The sequence below is a fragment of the Leiobunum rupestre genome, chromosome 8 (assembly GCF_980474605.1).
Source record: "Leiobunum rupestre chromosome 8, qqLeiRupe1.1.hap1, whole genome shotgun sequence".
In the NCBI taxonomy this organism is placed as follows: Eukaryota; Metazoa; Arthropoda; class Arachnida; order Opiliones; family Sclerosomatidae; genus Leiobunum; species Leiobunum rupestre.
This window is the reverse complement of record NC_143391.1, coordinates 10,663,322-10,687,221: the sequence shown is the minus strand read 5'-3', so window position 1 is coordinate 10,687,221 and position 23,900 is coordinate 10,663,322. Positions and strand designations below refer to the sequence as shown.

The 23,900-nt window shown below is 41.1% G+C and overlaps 1 protein-coding gene across 3 annotated transcripts in view; it reads left to right on the top strand.

The window, feature by feature from the left end:
- Positions 1 to 23,900, top strand: part of LOC149932366 (cell adhesion molecule Dscam1-like) — a 105,107-nt gene that overhangs the window by 75,901 nt on the left and 5,306 nt on the right. For all 3 annotated transcript variants that reach the window (XM_090156870.1, XM_090156872.1, XM_090156871.1), the window contains 17 exons: positions 440 to 589; positions 7,278 to 7,395; positions 15,429 to 15,613; positions 15,754 to 16,026; positions 19,116 to 19,685; positions 19,792 to 20,073; positions 20,241 to 20,360; positions 20,441 to 20,614; positions 21,064 to 21,211; positions 21,282 to 21,430; positions 21,512 to 21,802; positions 21,864 to 21,934; positions 22,050 to 22,287; positions 22,354 to 22,503; positions 22,564 to 22,719; positions 22,778 to 22,917; positions 22,983 to 23,151. In XM_090156870.1, coding sequence (XP_090012996.1) covers positions 440 to 589; positions 7,278 to 7,395; positions 15,429 to 15,613; positions 15,754 to 16,026; positions 19,116 to 19,685; positions 19,792 to 20,073; positions 20,241 to 20,360; positions 20,441 to 20,614; positions 21,064 to 21,211; positions 21,282 to 21,430; positions 21,512 to 21,802; positions 21,864 to 21,934; positions 22,050 to 22,287; positions 22,354 to 22,503; positions 22,564 to 22,719; positions 22,778 to 22,917; positions 22,983 to 23,151 — 3,384 coding nt within the window. The remainder of the gene's footprint in view (positions 1 to 439; positions 590 to 7,277; positions 7,396 to 15,428; positions 15,614 to 15,753; positions 16,027 to 19,115; positions 19,686 to 19,791; positions 20,074 to 20,240; positions 20,361 to 20,440; positions 20,615 to 21,063; positions 21,212 to 21,281; positions 21,431 to 21,511; positions 21,803 to 21,863; positions 21,935 to 22,049; positions 22,288 to 22,353; positions 22,504 to 22,563; positions 22,720 to 22,777; positions 22,918 to 22,982; positions 23,152 to 23,900) is intronic.

Here is a 23,900-nt window from a genome sequence, read left to right as displayed (position 1 = left end):
GTCAGATTCATATATATATATATATATATATATATATATATATATATATATATATATATATATATATATATATATATATATATATATATATATATATATATATATATATATATATATATATATATATATATATATATATATATATATATATATATATATATATATATATATATATATATATATATATATATATATATATATATATATATATATATATATATATATATTGCACCACCAATATCTTCCATTTTATGTTCTTATGGTTTTTTTGGTCGTACACACGAGGCGAAAAGAACCCCGCGCATTTTCGACCGACAAATAATAAAGGCCGAATTTGATGGTGGACGTTTGTTTAATACGAATATTTTTGTTTGTGTATTTCTCGCTTCTGCGTTCTCTTGTTCCTTGGGACGACGACACTGTTATTCGTCGGTGGCAGGTGGCCGTTACAGCGTCTTCCCTTCGGGCGAATTGCACATCCGCAACGCCACGCAGAGCGACGGATCCATGCGATATCGATGCCAGACGACGCACCGCTTAACTCGCACCGTTCGCCTGAGCGCCACGTCGGGAAAACTCATCATCACAGGTGCGTTTTATATTCGCCGGGTCCCATACCCCTTCTCTCTCTCTCTCCCTCTTCCTTGGCTCGTAAAATCTTAAGCCTAGTATTTTATCCCTACCCCGCGCGGCTTTCGCGTGACGTCAGCGTCTGTACCGTAGAAGGAGAGGCTCCTCCCTCCTTTCCCCCCTTATACTGCCCGCTTCTAAGACACGACCGCCATCTTGAGGAAATTATTACGGAAACGTCCTTATATATATCTAATAATTTGGGCCCAGGCTTTCGTCGGCTTTTGTAATAACTTTGAAGGGGTCCTTTTACTATAGGTCTATTGTCCGAAATTAGAAGCTCTCCCGTCTTTTAATACGAGAAGAAGCGTGGTGGCTTGGAAATATTTAAGAGATTAAAAATTTTCGCCAGAGTGTGCTCGACAATTTCGCCGTAATGAAAAGGAGACGGCGACCCATTTTAAAAGCCCCGTTGCGACCGGAATCCGCGAAGTCTAGTTTATAGCTCCCCTTAATAAAGACTTCTCGAGGCCACTCCACGAGCTCTTTTCAAATTTCGCCGGCAGAAAACAATCTTTTGAAATGCGCGCGTCTTTGGAGTCTCGGACGTAATAAACGCTACCCCCTACCCCCACCAAACCCTACTTCGTTTTCAAAAAGGCCGTATGAAAAGTTTCTTGAAAAAATTCCATAAAGTTTAATTAAGATGCTTTTTAAGGGAGACCTTTTTTCCCCTTTCAATCTCCGAATTCACTCACCTCACTTTTTCGTCTTTAAATTTTAATAGTAACTAGAGAAGCCTGTTACGAAAAAAAATTCCGAGTACTCTAATGTGTTTTGCGGGCTCACGGTAAAAGGCGCGTATCAGGTTTAGCCGCTGCCCGCTTCTTCCAAACTTCAATGTTGGACCTGCTCTTGTTACTTTTTATAATTTATTTTCATAGTTTTGGCTCCTTTTGATCGGAATATTTAGCTAATCAAATAAAGTAGTAAAATCAGGGTTCGAATTAAAGAAAAAACCAGCCCAAAAAAACTCATGGGTTTGTTTGGGTATTACCCACTTAAAAAACCCCATTCAAAGTTTTGAATTTTAAAAAACACGAGTGGAAAATTTTTAGATATTTATTATTTTAGATATATAAAAATATTCTTACAACTTGTAAAGAACTTAAAAAGACTAACTTACTAACGAGGAGACTACCCGAGGTGATAATCACCGATTTTGTTGAAACTAGGTGGGTATGTTGACCTTATGGTAACATGAAATTTCACCAAGGGAAAAGTTGCAATGGGCATTAGTTTTGCCATGGCAACCGAAAATGTTTTTGACAACACAGTTTGTATATTGTTCCATTGAAAATAACAATTGATCAATTTTTACATATTTTGATTAAATCGACCAAAATTCATCAAAATATCATAAAATTCATTTCATTTGTCAATTTTGATCTATTTTTTTTTTGGTTTTGAAATTTGAATTTTTTTTTTAATGAGAAAATATACATACTGTGTTGTGAAAAACATTTTCGGTTGCCATGGCAAAACTAATGCCCATTGCAATTTTTCCCTTGGTGGAATTTTATGTTACCATAAGGTCTACATACCCACCTAGTTTCAACCGAATCGGTGATTATCACCTCGGGTAGTCTCCTCGTAAGAGTAAGTGTATTATTACTTTTATTATCTAAACAACCTTATATCTAAATCTTTATAGAGTAATGGCACTGTGACGTCCTAGTACGTCACCCATGCTCTTTCCTATAGATAAAAAATTTGCGACCAAAATGGCGGCCATGGCCAAAGCTACAGAGTGTTACCACTCTATTAGACTATTAGCCTATTACCAGTGTTTTGGTTCAGCGCGGAAATATCTATAGACTTTCACAAGTTTCATTGCCTTTTCACATCTAAAATTCTTAAATTAAATTGTTATTATATTTAATAAACATAATATATTTAATAAACATAATATATTTAATAAACATAATATATTTAATAAACATAATATATTTAATAAACATAATATATTTAATAAACATAATATATTTAATAAACATAATATATTTAATAAACATAATATATTTAATAAACATAATATATTTAATAAACATAATATATTTAATAAACAATAATATATTTAATAAAAATAATGTTTAATAAACAATAATAATTTAATAAACAGTAATAATTTAATAAACATAATATATTTAATAAACAATAATAATTTAATAAACAGTAATAATTTTATAAACATAATATATTTAATAAACAATAATAATTTTATAAACATAATATATTTAATAAACAATAATAATTTTATAAACATAATATATTTAATAAACAATAATAATTTTATAAACATAATATATTTAATATTTTTAAAATAAAAAACCCAATAAAACACATAAATACCCAATAAAACCCGAAAAAACCCAAAAAAAAACCACTGGGCTGGGTATTTTCAAAAAAAAACCCGTTTTTTTTTAAACCCTGGTAAAATTCTATCTATCAGGAGTATTTTATATATCAACTATAAAAATCGTCTAACAATGTAAAAATGGGACTAATTCCAGGAGCTCATCAAAACAGGGGTATTTAAATTTGAATCGAACACGCATATGCCAACGTGAGAACAAATTAAAAATGTGTATATAAGGGGCGGTGAATCTAAAGGGAGTCTGACTTTTGATTGCAACTGACTTGTCTCGTTGCTGTAATTTAAAGGTCACTTATATAATGTTTGGGAAAAGTTTCGTCTGACTTGGTTATTTTTATATTTATCTGAATTTTCATTGGCTACCATACGCTTTCCCGTGTAGATTTAGTTTCCGTTTTGCACGATAGGTAGGGGAATTTATAATTAAATTTTAATTGGACGGTAATTTCAACAGATGGCGCTTCGCACGCAACAATTTACCTGACGTAGCCCGTATACACGAGTTCGTCTACAACGAACCGACATTTGAATGTTCCGTTGATGAGCTCCGGTTAATTCCCATCCGACCTTTTTCCCAATTTAATGGTTTTAAAAAGTCATTTTAATTATTTTTAAGCATTTATTAAATAGGTTAACAATTTACTTTGAGTTCTTTCGAGGCATTCGTTTGTCTTAACAACGAAAAAGAAGTCTAATTTGATTTGTTAAAGAATGGTTAGGTGAAAATCGAAATTTTTTGGAAGAGAAAATCGTGGAATGGAATTATCAGCTTCTTTCTTTTGCGCGAGCTGTTCCTGGCTTGTTTGATTTCTTTATTTTGGATAAGAGGCGCGCGCCCTTCCCGCCCGACGACGCTTTCGACCGGGGAAGTATTGCCGCTAATACCCGAAAAGTGAACGACAAATGGGAGGATGGAGTTGGCGGCGGATCGGGGAGCGAATGGCGGACGCAGCTGGCTCCTTAAGTAATTAATGGTGCCGACTTTAATTCTTCCCCTCTTTCAATCGCCGGGCGACCCTCGATTTTGCAACCTGTTTTCTAAGACGCCTTCCTAGCCAGCGCAAATCTTCGTCTTAATACCTCCGCTCCGAGCTCCCTGGTTGCTCAAATGGCACTGTTTCAGCGACTGCACGAACCAATTCTCGAAATAGCTTCTAATGATTTTTCACTCTCGATTAAGGTCTCGGAAGGCTTCTTTGATTAATAGGGAGGGCGAGAGCTTCCCGTCGAGAAATAATTATCGGCGAAAATAGCCTGTGGATTTCGTCTCCATTTTCAGTCGTGTAATACTGCCGTCAGCCGGACTCCCCTGCACCGCTTCGAAAGCTCCCTCCTGGCCCGTTCATTTTAAATCTCAGTTAACGTGCCCTCGCCCAACTGACAGACGTTTTTCTTATTTTTTTTTAAACCCGACACTCTCGTGTTCATTATGAAAGGTGTCCGCCGGCGATATAACAATTTATTTAAGTTCCATAACGTGCCAGCGACCCTGTATTGTTGTTTCATCAGAACAATTTATTTCGCAAGTTTTCCGGCACGTTGAATATCTCTGACAGCTACGTTTGGTACCTTTTTACTCCTAATTGTTTCGTCAACGCCCAACAAACGAATTAGAACTATACACTCTTAAAAAAAAGGTTTTTTTAATGGTATATTATGGGTCTAAAATATATAGAAAAAACACTCTTTAGGGTTTAATATATACACCCTTAAGGGTTTTCTCTGGTCCCAAATTTAAAACCTGAAAAGGTGTATAAACGGTGTTATATTACACCGTAAATAGAGTGGTTTAACATCCGGTAGGGGGTAGTTTTCTTAAAGCAGTAATTTAGTAGCCTAAAGAGAGTAGTTTGACACTTTAAAGGGGTTTTGTAGAACTCTTATGGGAGTGGTGTAACACCCTGAAGGTAGTAGCTCCCTTAAGGCAGTAGTTTAGTACCCTAAAGGGAGTAGTTTAACACTTTAATGTCAGTAATGTAGAACCCTTAAGGGAATAGTTTAACAACCTAAAGGGAGTTGTTCCCTTAAGGCAGTAGTTTAGTACCCTAAAAGGAATTGTTTAACACTTTACAGGGAGTAGTTTAACACTTTACAAGGAGTAGTTTAACACTTTACAAGGAGTAGTTTAACACTTTACAAGGAGTAGTTTAACACTTTACAAGGAGTAGTTTAACACTTTATAGGGAGTAGTTTAACACTGTAAAGGGAGTAGTTTAACTCTTTAATGTGAGTAATGTAGAACCGTTAAGCGAATAGTTTAACACCCTGAAGGGAGTGGCTCTCTTAAGGCAGTAGTTTAGTACCCTAAAAGGAGTTGTTTAACACTTTATAGGGAGTAGTTTAGTACCCTAAAAGGAGTTGTTTAACATTTTATAGGGAGTAGTTTAACATTTTACAGGGAGTAGTTTAACACTTTACAGTTAGTAGTTTAACACTTTACAGTTAGTAGTTTAACACTTTACAGTTAGTAGTTTAACACTTTATAGGGAGTAGTTTAACACTTTATAGGGAGTAGTTTAACACTTTACAGGGAGTAGTTTAACACTTTATTGGGAGTAGTTTAACACTTTATAGGGAGTAGTTTAACTCTTTATAGGGAGTAGTTTAACACTTTACAGTTAGTAGTTTAACACTTTATAGGGAGTAGTTTAACACTTTATAGGGAGTAGTTTAACACTTTATAGGGAGTAGTTTAACTCTTTATAGGGAGTAGTTTAACACTTTACAGTTAGTAGTTTAACACTTTATAGGGAGTAGTTTAACACTTTACAGTTAGTAGTTTAACACTTTATAGGGAGTAGTTTAACACTTTACAGGGAGTAGTTTAACACTATAGGGAGTAGTTTAACACTCTATAGGGAGTAGTTTAACACTTTATAGGGAATAGTTTAACACTTTATAGGGAGTAGTTTAACACTTTATAGCGAGTAGTTTAACACTTTATAGGGAGTAGTTTAACACTTTATAGGGAGTAGTTTAACACTTTATAGGGAGTAGTTTAACACTTTATAGGGAGTAGTTTAACACTTTATAGGGAGTAGTTTAACACTTTATATAGAGTAGTTTAACACTTTATAGGGAGTAGTTTAACCCTTTATAGGGAGTAGTTTAACACTTTATATAGAGTAGTTTGACACTTTATAGGGAGTAGTTTAACACTTTATAGGGAGTAGTTTAACACTTTATAGGGAGTAGTTTAACACTTTATAGGGAATAGTTTAACACTTTATATCGAGTAGTTTAACACTTTAAAGGGAGTAGTTTAACACTTTATAGGGAGTAGTTTAACACTTTATTGGGAGAAGTTTAACACTTTATTGGGATAAGTTTAACACTTTATTGGGAGTAGTTTAACACTTTATTGGGAGTAGTTTAACACTTTATTGGGAGTAGTTTAACACTTTACAGGGAGTAGTTTAACACTTTATAGGGAGTAGTTTAACACTTTATTGGGAGTAGTTTAACACTTTATAGGGAGTAGTTTAACACTTTATAGGGAGTAGTTTAACACTTTATAGGGAGTAGTTTAACACTTTATATCGAGTAGTTTAACACTTTAAAGGGAGTAGTTTAACACTTTAAAGGGAGTGTTGAAGAGAGTGTAGTTGTTCCGAACTTTGTCTATACATAACTAAGTTTTAAACTCGTTTTTCATTTTCCGTAAGGAGCTCGAAATAGTCATTACGAATTCGTTTTATTTTCGTGACGTCTTTGGAACTCAAAATCCATTTATTTGCGTAACTGTTAAAGGTATTTGATGTATCGTCTCTAGCGTGATTCGTAAAATTCCCTAACGATAAATTTCGCTGTCAAAATGAACGCCAGTTTTGTGGCGCGACCATTAAATCGGTACAAAATATTTGATAAATATCGTCAGCGAGCCGATAGTATAAGTAATTTCATTAATTTCGAGCCTTCCTGTCACAAATTCTTGATTTCAGTTTAAATTATACGCGTGGTTTAAATATTTGAAAGTTCAATTAGAACGGACGCTGTTATTTTTAGTTGTATTTCAATACGCGAAAGGGATTGAATACGCCGATGATAATTATGTTTTAATTATAGGAGACGTTGTCTCGAGATATAATTCCGAAGCTTTGATATTGTCGGTTATGATAACTTTGTAAATTCAATCGTATCGAACGATAAGGAATTAAACCTTAACTCCTTGATCCGAGGGACCAAGTGGTTTCGCCTGTCTCGATTCTAAATTTGGCTTCGCTACAATATAATACGATATAAGATATATCTCGGTTTTCTCTCGTTTCAGATTCCAGCGGAACGGTCCCTCCAAGATTTACCGATCAGCGTTCCTCCGTGTCGGCGTTCGAAGGAGAAGGGTTGGAGATTCCCTGCGCCGCTCAAGGCTTCCCAGTGCCTAGATATAGGTAAGGGCTTCTTATTTCTATTTCATATCCTCGGATGGAGAAATCACGAGGGTGCCCTTCGCCAAGTGGCCGACTCATCCCGCTCCCCAATTAGAATATACCTTTTTCCTGGCAGGTTTGGAAAGACGTTGCTCGCCATTCCGGATATATTCGGATTTTCTTTGTTCCGGCCGTTTTTGAACGACGCGCGTAGTCGCTTTTCCCCCGAGCGGGCTTTGAATGTCAAATTACCAGAGAGAGAAAAGGACGGCCTTATTTGCTACTTCGATAATAAGGCGGCGGCGGGCTTTGAGAAATCGAAAGGGGGATACTAAAAGCCCGTCACGTCGCTCGGTCTCTCTAGGGATGCGGAAGTGGCAGATAGCGGGTGCGCTCTACAAGACGCCCTTCGCGATTCCGTATCCCAGACGCGTCTCGTCACTCGACTGGGAATTATCGGCCGCGTAACGGAGTCGGCCCGTTTACGGACGAAAAGTTTTAACACGTATCGAATCCGCTTTGGGGATATACAGGGTGTTTCAGAAGGTTATGCAAAACTTTAATGGAGTTGTAGGGGTTAAGTTGAGAAGTATGCCTGTTGTTTTCCCATTTTCCCACGATGAGTTAAAAGAGCGCCAGAGAGCTTCAAAGTGTTGCCTACTAGCCCCTGCATGGAAGTAGGCCAAAACAAGCGCAAAACAAAGCAGCGGGGAAACGCGAACATTAAGGTTTGGGTTCGTGTGATAAGTTAAAAAGGACTTTGTAAACAAATCGAGGTAACCAGCGTAAAAAAGTAAACTAAAACCGTATTTAAAGTCCCTGCTGCTTGGTTTGGCGCTTGTTGCAGCCTACTTCCAGGGGCTAGTAGGCCACACTTTGAAGCTAATTTAACTCATCGTGGGAAAATGGGAGAACAACAGGCATACTCAACTCACCCCCTACAACTCCTTAAAATTTTTGCATAACCTTTTGAAACACCCTGTATATTATAAAAGTCTTACCTAAAACGCCGAGAACAAAATTAAACCTTTTCATTTCGACTTTTTGGCGTATCCCAAACTATACCCCGAAAAAAACCCCTTACATGAAAAGGGGATTGTAGGAAACGCTGTCTTTTACTAATTTATTTCAAATAAAATTACTTTTTTTAACACGCGCCTAAGCTTTCGAAATCGATAACGCGATTAAGTTCCCTCGTCCTAAATTGAAAAGAAGTAATAGAAAAATATTTAAGAGGGTATTGGAACGGGGGGGGGGAGTGGCAGGTTAAACTAAGCCTACGTTGTTACACGTCCAAGACGTACTTCCCGCCTTCCCCTTTTTTCCTGGGCCCGAATCTCTCGTTACCATTATCGCGAAAATTAAACTTTTTTTTACACCGTAGTTCGACGACTGGTTGGTTGAAGGGAGAAGAAGAGGTTTGCAATAAAGCCGGGGGGGGGTGGAAGATGGAAAATGGGGCGTCCGGGGGATGCTGTTAATTCGGATAGCGACGTTGAGACTTATTAGGGACATTACCGGTGTCGGCCATATAGCTATATACGCCAGGGGAAAAAATTCGAATTAGAAAGATGGGTTTGGAGAGAAGTGGGAGGTCCGGAGTGGGACGCGTCTAACTTCTCGCTAATCGAAATCCTGGTGGCACGGATAAGACGGTACGTTTAAAAAGAGACCCCGCGAGGAGGAAGAAGGCATCCTTTCGGCGCGGGGAGTTACGGGTTGTTGGACTGTTTACTTTACGGTTAATTTGCTGCTACTCGAGGCATTGAACATCCGATACGTCAATGTCAGAAGGTTTCCCTTCGCATTATGCCGACCAGAACCACCCTCCCTCCCTCCCGCGGGTTCTACCTTCCCGACACGAACTAAACGCTACTCCCGTCCCCGCTGTTTTTAACTAGAGCCGCCTTCGCTTATACGGTATAGTCGGCGCGGTCCAGCCCTTAGTTGTCGCTCCGTTTAATTAATCGCTTTTGTCGCCCACGCTTCAATCTTTAAAGAAATTTCTACTTTATTCAATTCGGAATAGTTTCCGCTATCCGCAATGTTCTTCTTCGAGTGACGGCAATTGTATACGTTACGAAATTTAATGATTAGAAATTCAGTAGATAAAGATAGGTCTAAGAAGAAGTCCACGTGGGTTTTACGATAGCCGTTTTCTAAATATCGTTGGGGTTAGAAATATTTAGCTTCGTCTTACTAGAAGTATAATATAAGAAAGAGTGAAAAATAACGAAAGTTAAAATGTGCACAAAAATTTTTATTTAAAATTTAAATAATTTTCGACCCGACTAGTTTCGTTATTTAAAATTACTAGAAGTATGCAGGGTGTTTCAAAAGGTTATGCAGAAAGTTTAAGGAGTTGTAGGGGTGAGTTTAGAAGTATGCCTGTTTTTTTCCATTTCCCTACGATGAGTTAAAAGAGCGCCAGAGAGCTTCAAAGTGTGGCCTACTAGCCCCTGAAAGTAATCTGCAACAAGCGCAACCAAGCGATTCTGGCACCTCAGTGTGCTAGAATTTAATGTTAAAAATAATTTTTCTTACTGCCCAGTAAAAGAATTAGAACTTCAACGCGTTTCTCCTATTAACGACGGATCACATTTAATTTCGTCTTTAAACCAACTATAATAATTAATATTTCGCGAAATTTTTTAACTCAAACGGTCATTAAATTTTTAATAATAATTGAATGAAAAAGGAGACACTTAATAAAAATTATTTCATATTTAATCTTCCCCGGTTTATCGAGGTTTGTAGACGCTCTAAAATCCACGAAACTCATTCAATGGTCGCGTCGTCCATCCCGCCGAGTTGTTGTCAATTTTGATTTGGACCATCGGCGGCCCCTCTGTCGGGCGTTTGCCATTCCACCAGTTTCCTTCCCCGCCGTTGTCTTCCCTTTCCTTTCTCTCGGAACCGGACGTCAAGACGTTCAATCAATTTTTCAAATAACAAACGCTCTCTCTCTCTCTCTCTCTCTCTCTCTCTCTCTCTCTCTCTCTCTCTCTCTCTCTCTCTCTCTCTCTCTTTCTCTCTCTCTCTCTCTCTCTCTCTCTCTAAGTTGGGATCTTCCGCAAACATTACTCGTCAGCCGCTATAACGGGCGTTGGCCGGGCGGGGGGCACCGCGCCGCTCTCCGCTCGTTCCTATCGTCGTTTCCTCTCGGAACACGAAGAGGAACGGAAAAAGAGAGGAGAGACACTTGCCAAATCTCGCTTCCTTTTACCATCAAAAAGACGTCGCTACTCCCCATTTTTCCCTTTTTCTTATTCTTTCCATGTAAAACGGAGGGAATTTCTTTTAGTTCTTCACTTTTTATTCCTTCTCACCGCCGCCTTCTTTCCATCTCGACATCGTTCTCTCTCTGTCATTGGTTACTTCGTATTCCAGTCCAAGCGTTAAGCCTCAGCTTCCTCTCTCTCTTTCTCTCAGTGTTTTTTTCCAAGGAAATAACGACAACTTTATTTAAAAAAATGGCGGCGCGGTGGCTGGCGGACGGCGACATTTTCTCTCTCTCTCGTTATAGAGATCCTAACAAAGTGAAAATGATGATGATGACCTGTTTAGGGGTGTAGATTTCTTCTTCGGAGAAGACCCCCCTGGTCTCGTTCCTCCCTCCATCGCCCCTCCTCTCTTCACCTTTCGTACCCCGGATTTCTCTTAATCCGCCCGAAATCTAGACAAGACGTGGTGCGGAATTTTTAAGAGCGCCGCGGCGTGGAAAAAAATGTTATCTCCAATGAACGTACACACACACACACACACATCAGTTTCCAACTTTCTATAGCTTCCTCTCTCCCTCTCTATTTCTCTCCCTCTCTCTCTCTCTCTCTCTCTCTTCAGAACGTCATTACAATTCAAGATCTTTTCTTTTCCATTCCCGCTCGCGTTATTCGCGAAATCTTGGAAAGAATCGAAAGAAAACTGGAGACAGCGAGAGAGAGAGAGAGAGAGAGAGAGAGAGAGAGAGAGAGAGAGGGTGGAGAATATATTTCACGCTTGATTTTTTTCTGTTTATTATTCAAGAGGAAAACGCAGATGGTTCGATCTATGTATTCTTAAGACGCCACTACCCATTTGTATTTATTCCGGCATTTTTCGGTATATGTCTGGATATATTTAATTTTTTTTTCCGTGGCCATATTTTTCGTAAATAATTTTCTTTTATTTGTTATTTTTAGGGGTGAAGATTTTGGTTTGACGATTTGTTGTGACGTTTTCGTTTTTCCGATTATTCTTTTTATTTATTTGATTTATATTGATGTGTGTATTTTTGTGTGGTGTTATTGAACCGAATTGAAACTCTCAGTTTGGAAGGGGTTTTGGCGGTGGTACAACCAATTCACTTGTACTCTTAAGTGGGGCGTTTCCACCACCATAAATATATTGGCAGTGGTAATGAAATTTAAGTAAGATTTTGACCAATTGCAATATTTTAGCAGCAGTTGTTTTAAAATAATATGGCTAATATTGGCATCAAAATCTAAGCCTGAAAATTAAGATTATCAACTCACGATTTAGATTTGTTATTTTTAGCTTTACTTTTGGTGTAAGTAAGTCCTTAAATTGAAAGATTTATTTAAAGCAATTATAACAAGATGTCACGGACATTTAAGTACACACCATCCACCAATATATTAAATAAATTTCAAATCTTAAATTTTAATTTTAAAAAATTGACAATTATCTTATACATCAACTTAATAAACCCAAGATGAATTTTATCAAAAATTGTTTTTCGAGTTACTAATTGGTTTTGGAAATAAGGTAGCGAAACGCTTACGCTACTGACTAAAAATATAATTTTCAACCAAGTTGGTCTTAATTTAAAATCATTATGTAAATTTAAAGTCGAATATCGCCTAAAATCACTAAAATGGGAAAATAACCTACATGTGGACTGCCGATCTCCGCAATTCATAACGCGCTACCGAGGGCATTATACATGTATTTACTTTCGATTGTGATATCCCTGACCCTTCTAAGCCTAATTCTTGTAGAGTTATGTGGAATACGGCGGTGAGCCCAGTACACGTGTAAAACAAACAGTAGCTGAAATTTTATGTTATTGTGCAATTTAATTGTTCTAGCGTTTGAGCGAGTATTGCTGAAGCGATCCCTGCAACCCAGAATAATACATTAGGTCCGAAATGGCTTTTGTGGAAATTATAGCGTTATAAACAATCGGACATATTATAATAATAATAATAATCAGCTAGGCACCACCTTAGGCCTAAGTCATCGAGTGACTTTTAAAGCCTTTAATTCAGGTGGCCGGGTTAAATTGCGCAGGATTAATGTCATGTTAGCGTACAAAATTTTGAAACAAAGAATTTTTTAATATCTTTAGGGTGGATTTGGGCCCCTAGAAGTATGGGTCACTAGGTGAATCGCAGCTTTATCGATAATTTATAGTATTTGAAGTTAATTAATATTTTTCAATTTTATTAAATGAAAAATAATTAGGCAGAAGTACCATTTCGTTCTGATTATTCTTCATTATTGAATTTTAAATTAAAATATATTTTTTTTCCCAATATGTATTACGTTCATCAAAGAAAAAAATAATCATTCTTTTTGGTTATAAAAAAATTAGACGTTTTAGTGAAAAGCCTTTCCCATCGACCACTTTTTTGTTATTTAGCCTATTTCAATTTGTTGGCGTTTAAATTTGAAATAAAAATATCAGCCTATATCGTTTTATCTATCGGGAAACCCTAGATTACACAGTTCGTGACTTTTGGGAGAAATATTTCCTTTCTTGGGCCGCGGCGGACGCAATATTGAAAATGTAATTGCGCGAGAACATCGCGAAGAAACGGAGAGAGAAAGAGAGAAGAAAAGAGAAAGAGCCAGAGAGAGAAAAAACATCGATTGTGTTATTTTATCGCGTACCGGTTCCTACGGTCCGCCTTACCCACGCTAGCTACCTCACTCTCTCTTTTTTATCCATCTTGGTTGCTCGGCACAATAGGAAACGTGATTTCATAGACCACCGAGAAACTCTCCTTTTTTATATTGAAGATGTCAATAAAACGTCAGGCTCGATAAAGATGACCGGATCGATCAGAAATGGCTTAAAACAGGCCGAATACTTCGCTTTCCCTTTCATCCAAGCAACGCTCTCCCCCGCCTCCTCCCCTCTCTTACACGAACTACCTCAATTCCTCCCTGTTGGCTTCCATCGGAATATATCTAGGCGCGGTGGACCCTTTAAAGGTCACCATCCCCCTTTTTGCAGGAGGAAGACGTATCGAAAATGACGCGCGCCGTTCCTCCCCGACTAGCCATATACGCGCGCCGTTTCGACGGACTTAATTCAAAGTGTCGGGTTTTTAGTCCCCACCCTTCGCTCGCCATTCCCCCTTCCGTATCTCTCGAGTTTATAGGCAGCCGTTCTTGGCATTTCCATAACGAATCGAATTCCCTTAATGTATACGGGCGCCGAAGTTGAACACGCCGAAGTAAGCTCGCGTGTTTTGGCTGATCAAAACAAGGCAGGATAGAGAGGCTGGGTCCGTAACTGGGCAGCGAATGCGAGTCTTAACGAGGGGTAGCCTCGGCGCAAACACCCCGTTAATTTAGCGGAGGACAAAAGAGTGCCCGCGGAGAGGAGAGTCCGCTTTTCCCGCGGGAATATCATAATTGCTCGTCGTTGGCTCGACGGGACGTCGGCTACCGAGTGACGGCCTCTCTTCCTAATACGTATAGAAGCGGCCCGCGTGTTTCATAACACTAGGCGGAGTGGGACGCCGCTCGATTTAAGTTTGTTAAGAGACTCGATAAAATTGCACTCGCCCAAAAAAACCCGAAGGAAGAAAAAGAAAAGGAAGGAAAGGCTAGAAGGAAGTCCCCGATTACATTAGCGCGGGGTGCGCCGCCTTTTGACCCTTTGCCTACCTAAGCGAGAGATGCCCCGACTATTTCGCTTTTCTATTGTTGCTCCGGGGCAGACTAGACGCGGCCGCCACGCACTCCTCCTCCTCCGAGAAGAGAGAGAGCGAACTTTCTATTTTTGGTATGCCGCTCGCCCTTTCGAATTAAGCGGATTCTAGCGATACTTTGCTTTCAATCTTAACGAGACTTTGCTCCCTTTCTTCCCCATCCTCTCCCTCCTAAGAAGCCCTCCTTAGACTCCGCTGTATATCCGAGACTTTTTGGGAGATGCGTGCCTTTCTAACTTCGTTATTATATCTCTCTTTCTCCCGTCCCAATTATTTTTTGGCTCCTTTTTATCCGAGTTCTATTTCTATATGGTATATATTTGGGATGCTTTCCGTTTTGGCGGCTTTTGAAGGGCCGATATCCGCCCCTCCGTTGCCTGTTCTCTCGTTTGATTTTTATCTACAGGGACTGCGTGTGTGTGTATCGGCTTGTTCGGATAATTTCATTTTACACCTCCGCACGCGTGCCAGTTTCCTCGATGCGAACGTTTTTGGCCGTTTTCCTATCGCTTCCCTTTCTCATTCGGATCAAATAAAACAGATTGCTCAACATTCTCGCCAAAGTTTTACTTCGGGAAAGTTTCGATAGTTAGGAGCGTGCGGTAAAAATAATATTTTAAACACTTTTTCATCCTTTGGTCTATTTTTGACCTATATGCGCCTGTAGAAGTGTTCCAATAGCGTTACTCCCGTGTATTGCAATTCGAGCCCACTTCCAGGGGTATATGAAAATAAGAGGCTTTCTCGTCATCAGTGAATTTATCAGTGGCGATGTGAAGGTTTTCTTAAAAAAAGGGGCTTAAATTACGAAGGTTATTTTAGGAGTGTGAGTGGTGGATTAAACCCCGCAAATTTGTTACGATTGAAATACATTACATTTTACATTAATATAACAAAGTTAAAAATTTAGTTTTTTTTTGGCGAGGCATCGCGTGTAAATCTACAATATATTAGTCGGACGCGTATAGTATAATGATAATGCGAAAGGCGTATTTTTACGCCGTAGCTGATTGAAATTTAATGATCTAGAAATAATGAGGCGTTAATTTTTAGTAAAACGCATTTGGCTGCGAAAAATGATCTCATTTTCTTTTCTTTGATCGTTGGCAGTTGGTACCGTTACGCTAGACGGAACAGCACTCATTTGGTGCCCCTGTACTTGGAGCCCCGCATCACTCAGTTGAGCGGCTCGCTCCTGTATCGGCAAGTCAACGTCGAAGACAGTGGCAAGTACGTTTGCGCCATTAGCAACAGCGCCGGCGAAGAGCGCCAAGACTTGGTTTTGACCGTCAACGGTAAGACCCTTTTATTTTATTATCCACGCGCCTACTAATAGAAACGTGCCGGGGGGGGAGATAAATGGGGGTTCGATGATGACCACACCCTCGCTTTATAACGCCACGGACACACTCTTTTTATCTCCGTGGTTTTGCAGCTCATTTAACGGCGCGCATGTCGCCGCCGAAGCAGTCCGTGGACGTGGGGAAGCGTGCGTCTTTCAACTGCTCCTACACCGGCCATCCGGTCAATAGCGTCGCCTGGCTGAAGGACGGCAAACCTTTGATCGTGGACGGCGACCGGCTTCGACTCTTGTCCTGGGTCAATTTGGACTTTCGCCGAGTGACCCGCGAGGATGGCGGGATGTACCAATGCCTCGTCAGCAACGATTACGAAAGTGCTCAAGCGACGGCCGAACTCATTCTAGGAGGTCATCTAATTTACATATTCTTTGTCCTTCCTTCAATGTTAGCCCATAAGATAATATATATTTAAAATTCATTAGAAATTTTCTCTAAGCAATGGATTAGTCGGGTATCCTCTCGGGGAAAAGCTTTTATCTTTATTTTATATTCTTACAACGCCTCGCTCTTCTTGTCTTTAGAAGCCCTATGCCCCGTCTAAAGGTCCGAAGCCGGCCACGCTTATAAATCAACGTCGCAGACTTTACCCCCCGGCGAGGTCTTGATCCCGCGATCCAAGTGATCCGCGTCGACCGATACGGTCTTGATTACGGGAACTCCTTAATCCCATTTCGGGCCATTCGCGGAGTAACCGAATTTCGTGTTTGGCAGACATGTAAAAGTATTTACGGCGTCGAATTATTTATTTATTTTTTGGAAGAGAAAAGAGGCAGAGCTTTTAGCGTTATTATTTTACGAGAACCTCTCTAGCGAGTATACACTTTTCTATATTATGTCTCGGGATTATATACGTTTCTATATAGCGGTATATATCCTCGTGGAACGAGTAAAAATGACCGCAGCTAAACCCAAACGCCGAAATAATAATAAAAATAGTAAGAGTGCAAAAACCTATAGAAAAGATGAGTTTTTAGGTCTTTTTCTTTACCCCGTCCGCTACCGACCAACTTTATAGCATTGCGCGGATATACTCGTAAAATATAGATATATATTTTTCGCCTTTTTTATAACATTTTCCATCTTCTACGTCCGTAACAGAAAGTCGGCGGGTGGGTGTTGCTTTTGCCGGAGATGATGGTAGAATTTTCAATACCACCAAGATTTGGATATCGCCGGGCTTTTATCCTTCATTCTGATGTAAAAAAAAATAAGAGACGATATAGGCGGAAGAGATTTTACTGGCAAAAACCTTTAACGCTCCTTATTCAACTCCGTTTCGTTGCTAGACCAACCGAAACCTTACCGGACTGCTGTGCTAATGGTACGGGGGCGCGTTTCTAGCTTTTCTGGTAATGACTTTAATATATGGAAACATTTTTATTTTATTTTGTCAGCCGAATTTTTTACGTCCTTAAAATTTTAAAGGGGGAAATGTGAAGGGTTATTTTGTGCGGCTCGGCCATTTCCCCGCGTATAGATTTTTATAAGTTAGTCTTCCATTGATTCTTCGTTCGCCTTCTTTTTCGTGGGCTCAGTGGTGCCCTCTTGTACCGGAAAAGGTCTTTCGAGCCTCCCTTTCCCCCAATCCCATTAAAACCTTTTTCGGGTAGGCAAAAAGGCGCTGCTTAAAGAAACGGGCGCGGGAGGGAAACGCTCGCCTTTAATAAGCTCTTTCCTGATCTCTATTTTCCTTCCAAATGAGCTCAACTTTGAGAAGTTGCGCTCTAGGATCGTAAAAAAAGAAGGGGGGAAGGGTTTTTCCTTTCTAACATCGTCTCGGAGATTTCTCCCAAGTCGGGAGTAGTACTTGGCGCGCTCCGGGGACGGATTCGAGGGCGCGCGCCTATAAAATAGAACTATATAGAGAGAATGGTCCGTAAGAGCCACGCGCGAAAAAAAGGGAAAAAAGTTGGTCGTAGCCCGCGGAGAAAGTAGGACTGGGAGGGCAAAAAATTTAAGAGTGTTCGGCTGGAATCTCGGGGTCTAGTCGAGGGTTGCCCTTTAAGAGGCGTCGTCGCTAACGAGCCATTTCTACGGGCCCTTTCCTCCGAGGAGATTTTCCGAGGCGAAAGCTTTAGCGCTAATAACTCGCGCACGTTGGTGTCGTAATTCAGACGTAATAGCTAAGGCCCCTTCTACGACAGGGGCGTGCGCCGGCATACGCGCTTTAGCTCGCTCTAAATCCTTTCCGATGGAAGGCCACGACGCTAAAACCTTGGCGCGCTTCTCGACCGAAATTGTTGCCTTCTCCAATCTCCATCCTCCCCTCCCACCATCCGCGTTGCATTCCCGCTGTTCTCCCCCCTCTCTTAAGATCTCTTTCAATCCCCGGGAAGAGCCGGAGAAAGGGCGAGGTTAGGAAAATCTCCCGGCGTCATCGTCCGTCAAAGACCTTTTCTTATTAACGGACAGAAGCTGACCCTTTTGTTTTTTATCTGTCTTTCTTCTTCCTACTCTTTCTTCGCCAATATCGCGAGCTCGGCTCATTCATCGCTTATAAGCGAGGTTCGAACCGGTCCGTGCCCTATCTCCTCCCTATCGAACGATTTAGGTTTTTTCGGTGGCCCCCTTTTACGGTAGGGACGCGTCTAAAGGTAATCCACGACGCCGCTGGAATCCTCCCTATATCGAAAGGGTAATGTAAGAGCATCCAACGTTGGCAATCACTTTCTCTTTCTCTTTTTTTCATCTCGGTGTTCCGTCTCTTCATCTTGCGTTTTTTTGCTCCGCTTCGTCATAACGGCTTCTCATCTTCCAGTTGCTCGAGAAACTTTACAAAACGGCTTCTTCCCCCAACAAAGTACGAAGGATGCGAGCAAAGATGAACTAAAAGGGGGGAACGGCGTAAAAGCGCCGGCAATTGCGCCCCCCTTTCGCAATGAGTTTTTCATTTTCCTTTTTTTTTTTAATAAATCACAACCCGTGATAAAGGCGCGCCCAAAAGTGGATAACATTTTTATTTTCAGGTTTTTTCTTTCTCACTCGCGTTTTAGTCGTTGCTTTTACTCCTTTTTTCTCCGTCTTTTTGTTTAAGCTCTTTTATTTCGTATCGCTTCTCTTTGGAAGTATTTGAAATATTTAATATTGAACGATAGTTCAGGGTGCGATTTAATACCGGCTTGAGAAAAGTTTCTCTTTGCCCAACTTTAATATTTCCCTGGAGGGTGGACCGCCACTCGTGGCTCTTTCTTTCCTCCTTGATGCTTTACTTTTCCCACCCCATCTCTCGGATTTTGTTTGCCACCCCATCTCTCGGATTTTGTTTGACTCGGAGCGTAGTGGGCCGCCGCAATTCTTTGACGACCGTGATGTGGCTTGTAACGTTAAGGAATTTCGGTGGGCGCGACTATATTAAAATGAGACAATTTGTAATAAAAGTGTATTTTTCTCTTTTCATTTGTCGAATTGTTGTTGGGTCTTCTTTTGGGAATAAAAGACGCGGGTCCCGTCTTCCATTCCGTGTTTAACGAGCAGACATCGCAGCCGGGACATTTTCATTCGCTGAAGTGCGTCGCATCGGGGAATCCGTTGCCGGAAATTACCTGGACGCTAGACGGAGATAATCTCGGAGAGAATCAAAACTTTCGCGTGGGTGATTACATTTCGAGTCACGGTCAAGTGGTCAGTTACGTCAATTTCACGTCGCTGAGGGTCGAGGATGGTGGCCAGTACGGCTGCGTGGCGTCCAGTCCCGCCGGAACGGTCACTCACGCGGCCAACTTAAACGTATTCGGTCTGCCTTATATCCGTCCTATGAAAGACGTTTCCGCAGTGGCGGGAGTCAACTTGGTGCTAAGGTGTCCGGTGGCGGGCTACCCCGTCGAATCCATCGGCTGGTCCACGGTAGGAAGCGGGCTTCCGACCAACCGACGACAGGAAGTGTTCTCCAACGGGACGCTGATCATTCAGGACGTGCAAAAAGGCGTCGACGACGGACCGTACACTTGCAGAGCCAAGAACAAACAGGGTCAAAGCGCCAGCGGCACCGTCAGGATACGAGTTATGGGTATATATTTGTCTTTCTCTCAACAACCCAAATTGTATTTGTTCCGCCACCGCGACATTCGTCTCTAAATCGCTGTATTCTTTCATTCTTTCATCGTCGTCGGCAGTAAAACCAGTCATTGACCCCTTCCATTTCCCTCGTAACCTCCAAGAAGGGATGCGAGCCCGTTTAGTGTGCACGGTCATCCAGGGAGACCCTCCTTTCCTCTTTCGCTGGACCAAAGACGCCGAAGCCATCGAAGCCACTCTGCGAGTAGTCAATCGTGACGACGATTTCTCGAGCGATTTGACCTTTCCCAGCATTAGTCCCAATCACAACGGCAACTACACCTGCACCGTCAGTAACGCGGCCGCCGCCGTTTCGCACACCGCTTTGCTGGTGGTCGATGGTAAGAGCGACATTCATTTCGGCGAATGCTTGCGAAGGAAGAGATTGGGTTTCTCGCGTAATGGCGGCTGCTGAGGGGGGGGGGGGAGGCGGAGGCATTCGCTCGGAATGACCGTCATATTTTATTCGGGGATCTTTTTGACGATGGCGACTTTTTCTTCCCTTAAGTGCCCCCTAAATGGGAAGTGGAACCGCGAGATACTTCCGTAGTTTCCGGACACACCATTCGCATCGATTGTCTGTCGCAGGGATTTCCTTCTCCGGTCATGACTTGGGAAAGGGGCTCTGGTAAATATATTATTTAATCGTCGAAACGCGATATCATCTTTTGGCGAGCGCTAATAATTATTATTTTATCCATCTCGAAGCCAGCAATCCTAGACACTACACTTCAATCGCCAGCGGTCCACACTACGAGGTGCACTCCAACGGCTCACTCTTCATTAAAAATGCCCAAGAAATGGACGGCGGCTACTACTTGTGCCAAGCTAACAATAAAATTGGATCCGGACTTAGCAAAGTCATTTTTCTGACTGTGCATGGTACGAAACCTATTTGTTCTTCTCGGGATATTCTTTTTTTTTCTTATAGAACGTTTAACGTTCGCGCTTTTTCGTCATTTCCATAAATGAGCGTGGAAATAGTCTGATGTTATTTGTCCAATAACGATCGACTATTCTGATATACGAATAATTCTGCTGGAAAACTTTCGATTTTGATTCAATAGTCGCTTTGTTTTGGACCAATAAATATTTGGGGCCGGAGCTAATCACGAGTTTAAAATTTTACTCACATTACATTCAAATTATTAAAGCTATTTCTTGAATTTTAACTCTTTTTTTCACTCATACTTGTATGAATAATATATATAACTGAAAGGAAGATTGGCTCCTCAACCAATATCCCTCTGAAAATAGACTTTCCATAAGCTCCCGCGTCGCAGTCGCTGTTTACTGCTATAGGCGTATGTATGGTGTATGTTCACGTTAAGTCCCACCACGTTTTGAAACCAAGTTCAGAAGCGAGACGGTCCACAAGGGAGAGCGAGTCCTTTTGAGTTGCGAAGCCGTCGGCGACCATCCGATGACGATCGTTTGGAACGTAGACAAGCAACCGCTCAATCCTACCGAAGATGCTCGGTAAATCGATTTCTATATATATATGAGTATAGTATCTGGGAATTATAAGTATAACATCTGTCCCTTTTAGCTACGAACTGAAGGAGGTTGTAGCAAACAAGCGGATGTCTTCCGAGTTGGTCATTCTGGCCGCTGAGAGACGAGATTCCGTACTATTCACGTGCCTTGCGTCAAATGCCTTCGGTCGAGACGACCATAATATTCGGCTCATCGTGCGAGGTTGGCCTTCGGCTCTTTTAATTTGTCTTGCCATAGTCGCCTTCGTGATTTAAACGGTTTGGGGACTATTCCGGTTTTTAGAACCCCCGGGACCTCCTAAAGACGTTCGCCTTCTGGAGCAGAAGAGTCGAACAGCCAAATTGACTTGGTCAGCGCCTTACGCTGGAAACAGCGCTCTCACGAAGTTCATTATTCTCTGCATGACAAATCCATCTGATCGAATCGTCAACGCTTCCGTATCTAGTGAAGAAACAACAGCACTCGTTCGAGGACTGCGCCCTGCCAGGATCTATACTTGTCACGTTCAAGCCGAAAACGTTGTTGGTGTCGGTGAAGCGAGCGAAGACGTCGCGGTTACCACTTCCGAAGAAGGTTGGTACGACGACCTATATCGTAAGTAACGATTCTTAACGGCATTAAATTGGTATTGCAGTGCCAGGCGGCCCACCGTTAGACGTCCAAGGGGAAGCCATTGACTCCCAATCCATCAGGGTGACATGGAAAGTACGTTATTTTTATGAAGGTATATGTTATGGAAATCGGGTGGCTATTCGATATCCTCGCCTTTAACCGTCTTTCCTTTTTCTTTGAAATCCTCCTTTCTTCGTAACCCGCGTAGCCTCCGGAAGAGGACTTGTGGAATGGACCGATTAGAGGTTATTACATTGGCTACAAAGTGTACGAATCTGACGATCCTTATCTATACAAAACTCTCGAGCTTAACTCTGGGAAGGTGGAAGAAGTTACCCTGACTCCGTTACAGAAGTTTACGCGCTATAGCATCTTGGTTCAAGCCTACAATTCTATGGGTGCAGGCCCCAGGTCCGACGAAATTATTGTCAGAACCATGGAGGATGGTAATACTCTTAAAATATTTCTTTACCGCTTTACTGGGAACATTTAGGGATTGTGTGTTTTCGCAGTGCCGAGTCAAGCCCCGCGGGACTTGAGATGCGCGGCCCATTCCTCTCAAGGAATTCACGTGTCTTGGGAAGGGCCTCCCCATTCGACCATCCACGGCATACTTCAGGGTTACAAAGTGACTTATAAAATAACCGACAGCGAAGAAGACAGTAAGCTAATAGTAAAATTTAGTCTGAATAAGAAAACAAAGTGAATGCGTTGTTTTTTAGGTCATCAGGAACATTTAGAAAAGCTTGTTCCGGGCCAGGAAATCAAGCTAAGCAATCTGTTGAAGTTCACCAATTACACCATACGAGTCAGCGCGTACAATCAGAAAGGCGAAGGAGTGGCCAGTGAAGCCGTTTATTGCAGGACGATGGAAGATAGTAAGTTACGCGTGTCACCTTATAATGGACGGTATTGACTGTAAATTTTGTACCATAGTTCCCGGGCCGCCATCCGATATCAAAGCGGTGGTTATGTCCGCCGATTCTATATTACTAATTTGGAAGAAATCCAAGAACCCGAACGGATTGATAACTAAATACGCTCTGTACTGGAAAAGTTCGGCCAATTCCGTTAAAGTAAGCGAATTTCTTGTAGAAAACCTAATCAGTTGAATTGATTTTTGAATATTTGAACCAAAAAGAACTTGTTATCCCAGAATGCCACCGTCGTGCCGATAAACCCTTCTCAACTGCAATATAAAGTGCTCGGTCTTAGGGAGAACTCCAGGCACGATTTCTTTTTGACTGCTTTCACCAACAGAGGCGAGAGTAAACCCACCAGAATCGTCTCTCAGACAACAACGCGTCGAGGTTCGCTATCTCATAGACAGTTTATATGCCTAAGGGGGACGAGAAATCGCCTAGTTTACACTGAATACACGTGACTGTGTTCGAATGACCTTGAGATCTATTTTTTCCATTGTGGGAATAGTTAGTGTTCCAACGCGGACCTTGACCGCAAATTATGAATTTCCTTCATTTACACTTCAAATAAGGTTTAACAAAAATCCGAGGGGTAAGACACTCTGCGAACTCGGTGTACACTGCCGTACCTTTTACAGTGCTAAATGGAACTCGCGAACTCTTGAAAATATGTACCTTTAACAGTGCCAAATGCACGAACTCGGTGTACAGATTATCTGGGACTGTCTTACCATTCGCAAAAATCATCTTGTTCAGTATTTCGTTACATATCTAGTAAGCAGACGATGGATACCAAATGACTTACATACGTGGCATTACATCAATGACATGCGGATCGTTAAATGCTGCACCGAGATCGGACACATCCCGCTTATCAATATATATTTACTATGTTAACCTCTGCAGCTCGTATAAAACACTTTGTCGTCTGCTTAACCGAATTGCACGGAATGAGTGTTTTCTATATTTTTCCTTTGAAGCACTAGCGTGAAATATCGTCCACTCAATAAGTTCCCCTTTTCCTTTTTTATATTTTTCCATTTGGAAACATGAGCGTGAAATATGGTCCACTTATAAGCTGCCGTTTATTGATTATTCCCACGAGCTTTATATGTATAGCATTAACTAAATGAGTG